The sequence below is a fragment of the Nannospalax galili genome, unplaced genomic scaffold, assembly GCF_000622305.1.
Source record: "Nannospalax galili isolate Female #2095 unplaced genomic scaffold, S.galili_v1.0 scaffold473, whole genome shotgun sequence".
In the NCBI taxonomy this organism is placed as follows: Eukaryota; Metazoa; Chordata; class Mammalia; order Rodentia; family Spalacidae; genus Nannospalax; species Nannospalax galili.
The window spans coordinates 1029072-1041941 of NW_008334092.1; the positions used below are offsets into that span (position 1 = coordinate 1029072).

Consider the following 12870-nt stretch of genomic DNA (forward strand, 5'->3'; position numbering starts at 1 on the left):
CACCATGGCCAAAGCAACTTGGGGAGGAAAGGGTCTGTTTCATCTTATGCTCCCAGGTCACAGTCTATCATTGGACCAAGTTAGAGCAGGAGCTCAAGCAGGAGCAGAGGCAGGAACCATGAAGTAGCTGCTTACTGGCTTGTTCCCTGGCTCATGCTCATCTATCTCTTTATTGTGCCCAGACCTACCTCCTAGGGATGGTACCTCCCAAGTGGCCTGGGCTTTCCTTTAGCAATTAACAATCAAGAAAATGCCCCACAGACATGCCCACAGTCCAGTCTGATGGAGGAAGTTCCATAATTGAGGTTCCTTCTTCCCAGGTATGTCAAGTTGGTAACCAGAATTAGCCATAACAAGAATAATGGGTTTCATTACATATACATACATGCCATTGTACTTTGCTGACATTTACCTTTCCTTCCCCCTTCCACCTTGTTGGGGAACCCTGCTGTTAGGGTTGCAGTTTCTCCATGTCCGGATAGCCGTGAGCGGCTCGGCACGTGATGGAGAGACTCTCCTTTTCAGCAGGGGGCCTCCTGCTCTCTTCCTGGCTCACCTTGAAGTGCTGCCACAGATGCCTTATCTGAAACATGACCTCTGGCATAGAAACTACCAGATTTTTTTCTATATGATAATCAGGCATTGTCTGACAGCCTGGAAGACAGAAGCCCACCGCCACATGTAAATAAAGCATAATATGAGCACCTATCAACTGAGGCTTTTGCTACTGCCTCCACACTATAAATCCTCTAGTTTTCCCCCTAATAAAACAGAGCTGTATCACTAAACTTGGCTGGAGCTGTATCACTGAATTTGGCTGAGCTGTTTTCACTGTGCCTGGAGCTGTGTTTCACTGCGCCTGGGACCAGCCTGTGATCAGTCTTCCCGGAGGAGCTGTCCTCTGTCAGCACTCACTCGCCAGCTTCTGCGTTCGCTGTTCCTGCTCTCCCCGCCCTCCTGGGTTGGTGGCCAACAACCCACGAGCCGAGGGGGAGCCTCCCGCAGCTAGCCCGAGCCTCCCGCAGCTTGGCGCAGAGCCCGCCTGCAGCTTGGCACAGAGCCCGCCCGCAGCCGCCTGCAGAGCCCGCCTGCACCCGCCGCAGCTGTGGAGAGAGCGAGAGACCCGCTGCCCGGCACCACCTCTTACTGGTCCCAAATTCTTGTTCATTTTAAATTACCCAGTCTGTGGTATTGTGTCATAGCAACACAAATGCCCTAAGACGATGTCCTAATATCTGAACGCAGTTGTTTGGTGTTATTTAGTCCAGTTTGACAGGTGTTCCTGTTGGGAGGGCTAGACTGACATGAGTTACTGTGTAATGGGGGAAGCAGGAGTCTTATTTTTTCAATTGTTCCTTTTCTAGCTTTTTGAGGCTGTTGCTTGGCTCAGTAATTTTCAGCTTTTCCTGTTGGTTTTCAAACACAGACGTTTAAGGATGGACATTTCCCCTGTGGGTGCTGCTTCAGCTTTATCCTACAAATTTTGCTGTATAGTCTTGTCATTATTATTCAATTTAAATACTTTCTGATTTTCAATATGATTCCCTCTTTGGTCCATGGGTTAGTCAAAGTTATCATAGTCTGCAACTAGGAGCTGAGCATATACATCACAAGTGACTACTCTTGCAAGTGGCGTATCTTTTCAGCTTCCTGGCCATGTCCTTTCATGTTCACAATTTAATTTTAGTAAGTCAGTTTCTGGAAAAATCAGTCTATGGCTAGAACTTTTTTGTACTTCTGTCAAGACCTTGAAAATATTCTATGTTTTCACCTAAAAAGTTTGTTGCTTTGTTTTTTCACAATTAGGTTTATGATGCATCTTGAGTTATATTTGATGAAGATAAGTACAATTAAATAGGGTTTTTATGACTCAAGTGACTAGGTATGATTAGTCTAAAGTCTGTTCCATTTACCTATGAATTCTTGTGCCTCGTGATCTCTCTCTCTCTCTCTCTCTCTCTCTCTCTCTCTCTCTCTCTCTCTTTCTCTCCCCAGTCTGGGGATTCAGCCTAAGGCTTCATGTATCCAAGATCTCTATTACTCAGCTATATCACTAGAGTTTATTTTTTATTTATTTTGGGACAGGGTGTTACTATGACGCCAAGGCTGGCCGTGAACTCACTCTGTAGCCCAGACAAGAGTTGAATTTTCCCTCTTCCTGTTTCAGCCTCCTTAAGTAACTCAGATTATAGACTGAGCCACCAGGCCCAGCTTTAGCATTTACTTTATTTAACTTTGTATTTATCGTGTGTGTGGAGGGTTGGGTGGGTGTGCGGGCCAATCAGAGGACAACTTTCTGGAGTCGGTTCTCTTCCGTTGCCTTGTGGGTCCCAATGATTGAACTCAGGTTCTCAGGTTGGTAGCAATGCCTTTCCCCTCTGAGCAATCTTGCTGGCTCTTAACATTTAGTTTTGAAGTACATTTCCTCCAGTCTGCGGTATTCTGTTTAGCAGCACAGATGCCTCAAGACAATGTTTTAATACCTGAAAGCACTTGTTTGGTGTATTTGGTCCAGTTTGACAGGTGTTCATGGTGGAAGGGCTCGTTTTGTGAGTTACTGCGTAATGAGGGAGTGGGAGTCTTATTTTTTTAATATTTTATATGAATGAGTGTATTGCATATATGTTAGTGCACCTGTGTCCTGCAATGACCATGGAGGTCAGAAGAGGGCGTCGGATCCCTTGGAACTGGAGTTACGGACAGTTGTTAGGTGCCATGTGGGTGCTGGGATTTGAACCCAGGTCATCGGCAAGAGCATTTACTGTTCTTAACCGATGAGCCATCTCTCCAGCCTGGGAGTCTTATTGTTTTTTTAATTGTTCCTTTTCTAACATTAAAAAATTATTATTTTTATATTTTTTTCATTTATTATTTTTATTTTATGTATATAAGTGTATTGCCTGCATGTATGTGAGTGCACCCGTGTCATGCAGTGCACATGGAGGTTAGAAGAGGGTGTCAGATCCCCTGGAACTGGAGTTACAGACAGTTGTTAGCTGCCCTTTGGGTACTCGGAGCTGAACCTGGGTCCTCTTCAAGAGCAACTGGTGCTTTTTCCTGCAATGACCACGGAGATCAGAAGAGGGCGTCGGATTCCCCTGGAACTGGAGTTAAGGATGGTTTGAAGCCAACATGTGGGTGCTGGGAATCGAACCTGGGTCCTCTGCAAGAGCAGTCAGTGCTCTTAACCACTGAGCCATCTCTCCAGCCCACTTTTCTAACATTTTAAGGATGTTGCCTGGCTCATTAATTTTCAGCATTTATTCCCTCCCTCCCCCTTCCTCCTCCACATTTCCTCCCCCTCCTTTTCTGGCAAGTCTTCCTATTTAGTTCAGGCTAACTTGGAACTCACTATGTAGTCCAGGTTGATTTTGTATTTGCAATCCTCCTGCCTCAACCTTCTGGGTGCTGGGTTTACAGGCAAAGTATGTTTTCTAATTCTCTGTTGCCAACAGTGCTGCCTTTCTTTAGCAGAGGCCTCCGAATCTACTTGCTCTTGTCCAACTTTCTCTGTGAGGGACGTTACCTGAGTGGATTACACTAAGGGTACCCCTCCCCATTCTGGTCCTATGGAACATCCTGGGAAGAGATCAGAGCCAGGGAATTGAGAGGTACCCTGACAATTAGTCTCCTGCCCTCCTTCCTGTGTTTCCTCAGGTTGGTTTTGTGCTGAGCAAATGTCATTACTATTAATTTATATTTTAATTTATGTTCTTTAATTTACTATTCTATGGGCTTCGGTGTCCATTATAATGGTGAACAAAAATGTGATTGTCTCATTCCCAGCTATAAGCCGAATGCATTAAGGATTATATATTTTTGTAGATCTGGGATAGATACCCCCTTTTAAGTCAAGGAATTTTCTTCTCTCTGAATTTGTTAGTTTTCAAAATTGTGAACAGATGTTGGCTTTGTTGAATGTTTTCCTGCCTTGTTCGAGATAACTGTAAAGCTCTTTTCTTTTTCTTTCTGTTCTCCCTTGGGTTCTAGCACATTCTGGTCATGCATGTCAAGGTCAAGCCATAGAGACTTTCCTTCCTTGCCCCACTCTCAAAGGGCAGGAATGAAGCCCACCAGTCCTCTCAACACTGGAGGCTTTTGGAATTTTCATGTGGAATCTACAGTAACATCATTTTGATGTATTGTTTTGTTTACAAAGCATCTCCTTTATTTTGTTTGTTTAATCAAGAACTTTTTCTTGTCAGTAAAGACAGGATGTCATAATGAAAGTGATGAGAGAGAGGCCCATGCTGACCCAAATTCATATGTGTAGCAGTCTGTGAAGAGGGGGTTAGTCTGTTTATTCACAGAGAACAGGATCAGAGAGGTGGGATGCCCCACTGAGAATCATGGCAGAGTGAAAGCCTGACTGACTGGACTAAGATTTTGTGCTTACAAATCCTGCTTGTGGGGGATGGGGTTGTAATTCAGTTGGAAGAGCACTTGCCCAGTATGCAGAAAAGCCCTGGGTTCAATCTCCAGTACTGAATAAATGACATGGTGGCACATACCTGTAATCCCAGCACTCAGGAGATGGAAACAAGATCTGTAGTTTAAGGGTATCCTTAGCTACAAAGCAAATTTGGGGCCAGCATGGGTTACATGAGACCCTGTCTCAAAAAGAAAAGAAGGAGGAGGAAGAGGAGAAGCAGGAAGAGGAGGTGGAGGAGGAGGAGGAGGAGGAGGAGGTGAAGGAGAAAAGAAACCCCATTTGCTTTCTTGTAACAGAGAAGTGAGACCCGGGCCCACTTTACCACCAGTGAACTTCCTTTCTCTGATCCTTGGAGCACGAGTGGTAACCTTCTCCTATTCTGGTTCTCCTCCCTCTCAGTTCCCCAACTCTTCTACAGTGGAGGCACTGTGGCCCTCTGACCATGCTCCTAGATCTTTCAGGTATATGAGCACTGTCAATGTGCACGTGTGGATGGGTGGAGGATCTGGATTTCCTTTCAGATCTGACTCTGCTTCTCTGGTCTGTTAAGATGGGCAGGCACTTGCTGCTGCCTGGACTGCTCCTATTCTTGCCTCTGGTAACAGGCTGGACCACTTCCAAATGCCCAGTGACTGAAGGCTCCCATCGGCACCTGGTTTCCCGCTACTTTGCATTCTTGCCCTTGGACATCAAGCTATCCTTTGTTGCGGCATGCTCCTCCTTGACCAACTTGACGGAAGCATTTGAAGTTGTGCCTCGGAGAGTGGAGGGGCTCATCCTCAGTGGCTCTGTGTCTTCTCTGCCTCAGGATGCTTTCTCTGCCTTTCCTGGACTGAAGGTCTTGGTTCTGAGTTTGCATCTCAAGCAACTCCAGTCAGGAGTTCTCCGGGGCCTGGGGCATCTGCAGCAGCTCTCTTTTATGGGTGGTCCTATAAAGACGAGACCCATCATTATACATCCTGATGCCTTTGATGACCTGATATCTCTCCAGAAACTCAGTTTCTATGGCTTCTGTATGGACAAGAGGGCGGGTATCCGACTGCCTCCCAACCTACGACATCTGGCTGTCAAGAACAGTTGCCTGCAGGATGTTGGGGAGCTAGCTGGCATGTTCCCAGATCTGGTGCATGGCTCCTCCTCTGGGGATACCTGGACCTTGGATATATTGGATCTGTCACTCAATGAGGGCTTGAAGATGGCCAGTCCTGGGTCGCTTCAGGGCCTGAAGCTGGAGACTCTGCATCTGGAACGCACGAAGCTGGAGGCGGTAGCAGTGAGGGGCCTGGGGCTGCAGAGGCTCACTGCCTTGTCTGTACAGGCCACTGGCACAGCTGAACTGCCTGCCCAGGTGGTCTCTCACTTTCAGCTGCAGAAACTGAATGTGGGTTATAACAAGATAGGCCACATAGCTCAGGAAGCCCTGGCTTCCTGCCACAGCCTGAAGAACTTGAGTCTTGGGAACACTGGCCTGACTAATCTGCCACCAGGGTTCCTGGCTGCCATGCCCAGGCTTCAGAGTCTGAACCTGGCCGGAAACCAACTGCAGAGTGCCATGCTGTGCATGAACGAGACAGGAGCCGTGTCAGGACTGTGGACCCTGAATCTGTCCCCAAATGGGCTCCGAGTCCTGACCCCAGCCGCCTTTTCCTGTTTACCACACCTGAGGGAACTCCTCCTTTGGGATAACCAGCTGCTTTTTCTTGAAGGTCGGGAATTCCAGGGCCTACAGCAGCTAGAGACCTTGAACTTGGATAAAAATCCCCTGCTTAACTTGGGTGAGGACTGGTTAGTTGCTCTGCCTGCACTGACCACCCTTAGCCTGCTAGACACTAACATATCGCCAGGCCCAACTTCAGCCTTCTGGGGAGCAGAGAATCTGCACACCTTGAGACTGCAGCTTCCCTCTGCCCCTCGTGGGGCAGTACTGTCCCTGCCCAGGACTTTGACCATCTTGGAGCTTCATGCAGCCTTAGGCATGGTGCGTTGGAAGCTGATGCCCAATGTCTTTCCTGCTTTGCAGACCTTGACTATAAAAGGCAGGGGACTGCAGCTGGGGGTCCCGAATGTCTCTGAGGTCTTCCCTGCTCTTCATCAACTATCCCTGTTTGGCAGTAGCTTGGAGGTCTTCTGCTTCCAGGGTACCTACAACCTTTTTTTCTGGCAGTTCCCCAAACTCCAGTCCCTGTGGGTACGGGATTCTCGGAGCAACCCCAGGCCCTGCTATATCACTGGACTGCCCAGCCTACGGAAGCTGAAGCTGGAGTCGCTGCAGTCCACAACCCAGCCCCGCTCGGTACAGCTGGAGGAACTAGTGGGGGAACTGCCACAGCTCCAGGAACTGCAGCTGTGTAGTACAGGGCTCAAGTCACTGTCGGCTACAGCTTTCCAGCGTCTGGGCAGTCTCCGGGTCTTAGTGCTTGACGATGAGAAAGACCTGGTGCTGGATGATAGCCTGCAGGCACATAGTCCTCAGATGCCCGAGTATGTATACATTCTGTCTTCAAACCTGGCCTGTCAGTGTGCCAATGTGTGGGTGGAGCTCTGGCTTAAAGGGTCCCCCAACACATACATATGCATACTAGGTCCTCAGAGGTGTCGGACAGAAGCAGAGGGCCGCTCCAGTCTTTCCCTTTTCCCCTTTCTCTGGAACCACTGCCCACAGGCTTTGGAGCTGGTTCTCTTTGGCAGCAGCCTTGCCTTGCTGATTCTGCTGCTCTCCTTGCCTCTCTTACAGGAAGCCAGGAACTTCTGGGTCCTCTATTTGCAGGCCTTGTTTAGGGCTTGGCTCCGGGGACTGAGGGGTCAGAAGGATGAGAGAAAGAAGTTCCCTTATGATATGTTCGTGTCTCATTGCAGGCAAGACCAGGGCTGGGTGATGCGGGAATTGCTGCCTGCTCTGGAGGGCTTCCCTCCAACTGGCTGGGGGCTACGCCTCTGCCTCCCTGAGAGAGATTTTGAGCCAGGCAAGGATGTAGTTGATAATGTGGCAGACAGCATGATGGGTAGCCGCGTCACACTCTGTGTGCTGAGTCGCCAGGCCCTGTGTACCCCTCGCTGTCGTCTGGAGCTCCGTCTGGCCACCTCTCTCTTCTTGGCTGCTCCCTACCCCCCAGTACTCCTGCTGATCTTCCTGGAACCCATCTCCCGCCACCAGCTCCCTCGCTACCATAGACTGGCCCGGTTACTCAGAAGAGGAGACTACTGCTTGTGGCCCAAGGAAGAGGAGAGAAAGGAGGGCTTTTGGACTTGGCTGAGGAGCAGGCTGCAGCAGCCTGGGTTGGAGTAGGAGGATGCATGTGGGGTAGGAGAAGCAAACCAGCCTGGTAGGGAGTCAGTGTATTTGTGGTGGGGGAAAGGGGTGCTGTGAGGCTGAATGAAGTCAGCTTTCTATAGACGTAGGAGACTAGAAGCTGGGAACATGGGCTTTGGGAGGCTCATGGGGTTGCATGGAAAAAGTTAGGAGATGGCAGGTCCCTATGGGGTGTGTGATGGGATCCCAGGATCTCCAAATCCTCAGTAAATTTGTTAAATCCATGAAATCCTTGGCTTAATTGAACTTTTATTTTGTAGAAATGCATGAGACAAAAGGAAAAGGGAAATAAAGTTGGGACTTCATGAAACATAGAGAGAAGTGGGGAAGGAGCCTAAACATATGAGACTTGGGGCCAGGCCTAATTCAAGCTGATGTTCAAGAGGCCAAGGGGTTCTTCTGCATCTAGGATTACATATGCTCTATTTTCATTTCTGTACTGTGATTAAAAAAAATACTCTGACCAAAAGCCAAGTAGCGGATGAATGCTTTATTCAGGTCACAGTCCATCACTGAGGGAAATCAAGGCAAGAATTCAAGGCAGGAGCTTGGAGGCAGGCCTGCTTGCTGTTCCACACAGCATCACCTCCGACCAGGGAACTCACTTCACAGCCAAGAAGTACAGTGGGAACCATGGAGGAGGCCAGTTCCTGGCTTGCAGACCAGCTTTTACTTAGCTAGCTTTCTTATACTGTTCAGGACCACTGCCTAGGGATGGTGCCACCTACAGTGGGCTGGGCCCTCCTACATCAATTGGTAATCAAGACCTCCCTCACAGGCATGCCTATAGGGCAGTCTGATCTAGTTAATCCCTCAGTTCAGGCTCTCTTCTTAGATAACTCTAGGCTGGTATCAAGTTGATAGTTAAGCAGACCAGGACAGAAGAGTTGGCAGTTAAGGACCACAAAGCTGGGATGCTGTCTAGGAGGCAGCAGACTGATTATCCTCAGCGAAAACATGAAGGTGTCTTTGTATAGATTTTCCATTTGAGCCTCAAAGCAATATTATCATATTGTATGCTGTAGCCATGTAGAGCTACTTGTTGCTCTCAGAGTACTCTTGCCTCTGGGCCTTTATATACCCTGCTTCTTTACTGTTGAATGCCTTGCCCCTGGGGACTACCTAAACATCCTTTAAGAATTCATCTCAGCCATTAGTTTCTTCAGAGGCCTTTGCTAAGCTTCCAGCCTGGATAAATGTGTTCTTGGACTCTCACAATTTCCTGTACCCTTTTGTCTCAAAGGACTGAGTAAAGACCTGGGAGTCTCGAGGACAATTCTCCAAAGTGGGAAAAATGTTATAATCAATCTTTCCTCTTTCTTCTCCTCTTCTTCCTCTTCTTCCTCTTCCTCCTCTTCTTCCACCTCTCTCTCTCTCTCTCTCTCTCTTTCTGATTTTTGATACAGTGCCTTTGTTTCAGGCACTCCCTTCCTCTCTCCTCTTCCCTCCATTCCTCCACCTCTCTCTCTCTCTCTCTCTCTCTTTCTGATTTTTGAGACAGTGCCTCTTGTAGCCTAGCCTGTGCTGGGATTTGGGATTACAGGGGTATGCATCATTTGGCCCAGTTTTATTTCTCTTTACTTTTAAAATCTCACATTTTTCTGAAGCTAGAGTGTCTGCTCTTAAACTGTGTGGCTTTGGTATGTTACTTAACCTTTGTACAGAAGGTTCCTGTTCTGTAAAATAGAGCGTTCACACCCTCTCTTGGGGTCTTGTATGGATGAAGTAAGCTCATGTGACTAAAATACTAAGAGAAAGACTTACCCATACATTACAGATGTTCAATAAAAGTTATATTCAAGGGGGCTGGAGAGATGACTCAATAGTTAAGAGTGCATACTGATCTTGCAGAGAACTCAAGTTCAGTTCCCAGTACCTACTTTGGCGAGTTTACCTGTAACTCCAGCACCAGGGGGATCTAATACCTATAGCCTCTGAGGGCATTGGCACTCATGTGCACTACACTCCCACTATACACATAATCTAAAAATAATAAATTAAAAATTATATATTAGTACATGCGCATCATATATGAGCTAATACACATTAGTTGGAAGTGTGTATTCCAAAAGGTTTTACTCCTTGGAGTACTTGATTCAGAGTTTGGAAATCAGACTCTGGAGGGAGGCAAGGACACATATGATTCGACTCTGCATCCTTGGAGTCTAGTCCTGACCCTGAAAGAGGATTCAGGTAGACAAGTGCACAAGGCACTGCCAAATCAGGCAGAAGACGGGACTGGGCCAGGCTGTTTCTTAGTTCCATATGGCAGGGTACAGGGTATTTGGCCTCTTATGAATTTCTTTAGTTTGCCACTTCTGTAAAATGCCAGGTTTTAATAAGACAAAGGCTAAGAGATGCCACAGGAACAATCGGAGGTTGGATTTAGGGTGAGGGGCGCCCTCTTGTGTTCTAACGGTGTGTTTCTCTTGCTGTACACCATCTCCATTCCTCTGCAAAACAGACGTCGCTGCTGAGGAAATTCTTACCCGACCCTGCAAAGCTAGCTACCTTTTCACCTTCAGGCCCCGACGTGCTCAGATGGCTCCAGTCCATTCAGCCATCCTTACTGATTCACTGTCTACCCCAGGTCTTCCCTCGTTCTCCTATGGTGTCTTCTCCATGAAGTCAGGCAGACAGGAAGGAAGCTTTTGGAGTTACAGGCTCAGGGGTTGAAATTCCAGATTTTGTAATTATTTCCCATGTGATCTTGAGCAGGGTTCTCCAGAGTGGGAAAAATTGTTACAATCAATCTCTCCTCCTCCTCCTCTTCCTCCTCCTCCTCTTTCTTCTCCTCCTCCTCCTTTTCCCTTCCTTCCTTTCTTCTTCTTCTTCCTCCTCCTCTTCCTTCTCCTACCCCCATTTTCTAAGTTGAGGTTAACAATAACAATCACATAGGGCTGTTTTGAGGAGTGTTAATAGGTTAGTATTACATGCACTAAGTAAATATTGGCAAGTAAGTCAGAATATAGTTAAAGGGGAAAGAAATTCTTTTGGGCTTTTTGAGAAAGGGTCTCCCTGTAGCCCCAGCTGACCTGGAATTCACTATGTAGACCAGTCTGGCCTCGAGCTCACAGAGATATGCCTGCCTCTGCCTCCCAAATGCTGGGATTAAAGGCATGAGCTGCCACGCCTGGCTAAGGGGAAAGAATTTGAAGTGCTTTATTAAAACTAAGATGCTGAATTTCCTTAACTTTAAAAGTAATCAACATACAGTGAGCCCCTTCTAAATGCTAATTACTATAAAAAGTTTTATAGCTCTTAATAAAAAGAATAGCCAATGGTTATTAAACTTTCTCTGTGCGAGGCAGATACCAAGCTCCTTACTCATTTGTTCACGTAGTTTCGACAATTCTCACAATTGTCTCAACAATAATTCCATTATTATTCCCATTTTGTTGATGAAGAAACTGGAGCATTACAAGGTTTAGCAATCAAGAGCTTGGGAGATAGTCAGTAAAACGCCTGCTGCACGAGCATGGGGACCTGAATTTAGGTTTGCAGCATTCATATAAAAGCCAGGAGTGGGGTTGGGGGTGAAGCAGAGACAGGTAGATTCCCAGAGCTCACTGACAAGCCAGCCTAGCTGAATCTTTGATCTCCAGGTTCAGTGAGAGACTTTGCCTCAAAAAAAAAAAAAAAAAAAAAAAGAGGGGCTGGAGAGATGGCTCAGTGGTTAAGAGCACTGGCTGCTCTTGCAGAAGACCTGGGTTTGATTCTGAGTACCCACATGGCAACTAACAACTGTCCATAACTCCAGGTCCAGGGGATCCAGCGCCCTCTTCTGACCTCTGTGGGCACTGAACTACATATATGCACTTACACACATGCAGGCAACATACTCACACAAACATTAAAATAAAAATAAGTATTTAAAAAAATAAGGCAGGGACAGAGTATGTTAGCTACTTTTCTGTTGTTGTGATAGAAACACTGACCCAAAGCAACTTATAGAAGGAAGAGTTTATTTGAGCTTACAGTTCCAGGGGAATTACAGTCCATCATGGCAGGGAGGCATGGTGGCAGAGGTGGCTGGAGGAGGAGCAGAAGCTAAGCTCTCACATCTTCAAGTAGGAACAGGAAACGAGAGCAACTGGAGATCAGTTTCTAAGCTCCCCCCCCCCCCCCAGTGACATGCTTTCCAGGATAGCCACATCTTCTAAGACTTCCAAAAACAGTGCCAACTGGGGACAAAATGTCCAAATACTTGTAGCCTATGAGGGGACATTTTCAAACCACTACCCCCCACACACAGAGAGAGAGAGAGAGAGAGAGAGAGAGAGAGAGAGAGAGCACCAGGAAAGACCTCAATGCTGGCCTCTACGAGCATGTGCTCCTGTATGCACACATACATTCATCCACACAAATACACACATGAAAGAGGTTTAGTAGTTTGTCTAAGTTTTCACAACTAGTGAGTGGCAAGAAGTGCATCCTGCCTTGGAAGTAAGTTTCAGACACAAATGGCTTGACTCTGGCAGCCAGGCTTTACCTACATAATAGCTTTAATCTTCAAAATACTCTGAAGTGTAAGTTCTGTTAAATCACCTGTATTTTACAGGTGAAAAAACAAACAAATGAAGACAAAAGCAATGTGGTACTTTATTCAAGGCCACACAGCTAGGAAGTATTGGGATTGGGATCTGGATTGATGCCTGACTTCAAGTTCCACACTCCCAGCTTTATATTAGATTGCTCATACCCCAAAGTATTCATGGTGGAATAAAGCAACCACTTAGTCTATATTCACATTATTCGGAAATAACGATGAACATTTCCCCAACACCCACGAAGTGTCACAACTCTGCACGAACCGATTTACATAATAATGCTGCTGTATATTGTTAGGATCCGGGCCCTGATCTATAGGTGTATTGTCTCACCGAAGTCTCACATACACCCATGACATGGCTGCTATTATAGAGGCGAGAATTCATCCAAGTCATATAATTAAGTCGTGAACTGGAAATTGAACTTACAATTGTCCAACTCTCTTTGCCCTACTTTGGTCACGTCTAGTCATCCTCTTTCCTAATTATTATTTCTGCCTCAGTCTCCAGATTCACCCAGGAATCTTCTAGCGTCCAGTAGGCCCCGCCCCTTCTGCTCTTAGTTCCCGCCCATTGGG

General features: G+C 46.9%; 1 protein-coding gene across 1 annotated transcript; it reads left to right on the forward strand.

The window, feature by feature from the left end:
- Nucleotides 1-4982: 4982 nt before the first annotated feature.
- Nucleotides 4983-7718, forward strand: LOC103730924 (toll-like receptor 12). The gene has a single exon (XM_008829243.1). The coding sequence runs from the start codon at nucleotides 4983-4985 to the stop codon at nucleotides 7716-7718; it is 2736 nt and encodes a 911-aa protein (XP_008827465.1).
- Nucleotides 7719-12870: the final 5152 nt, after the last annotated feature.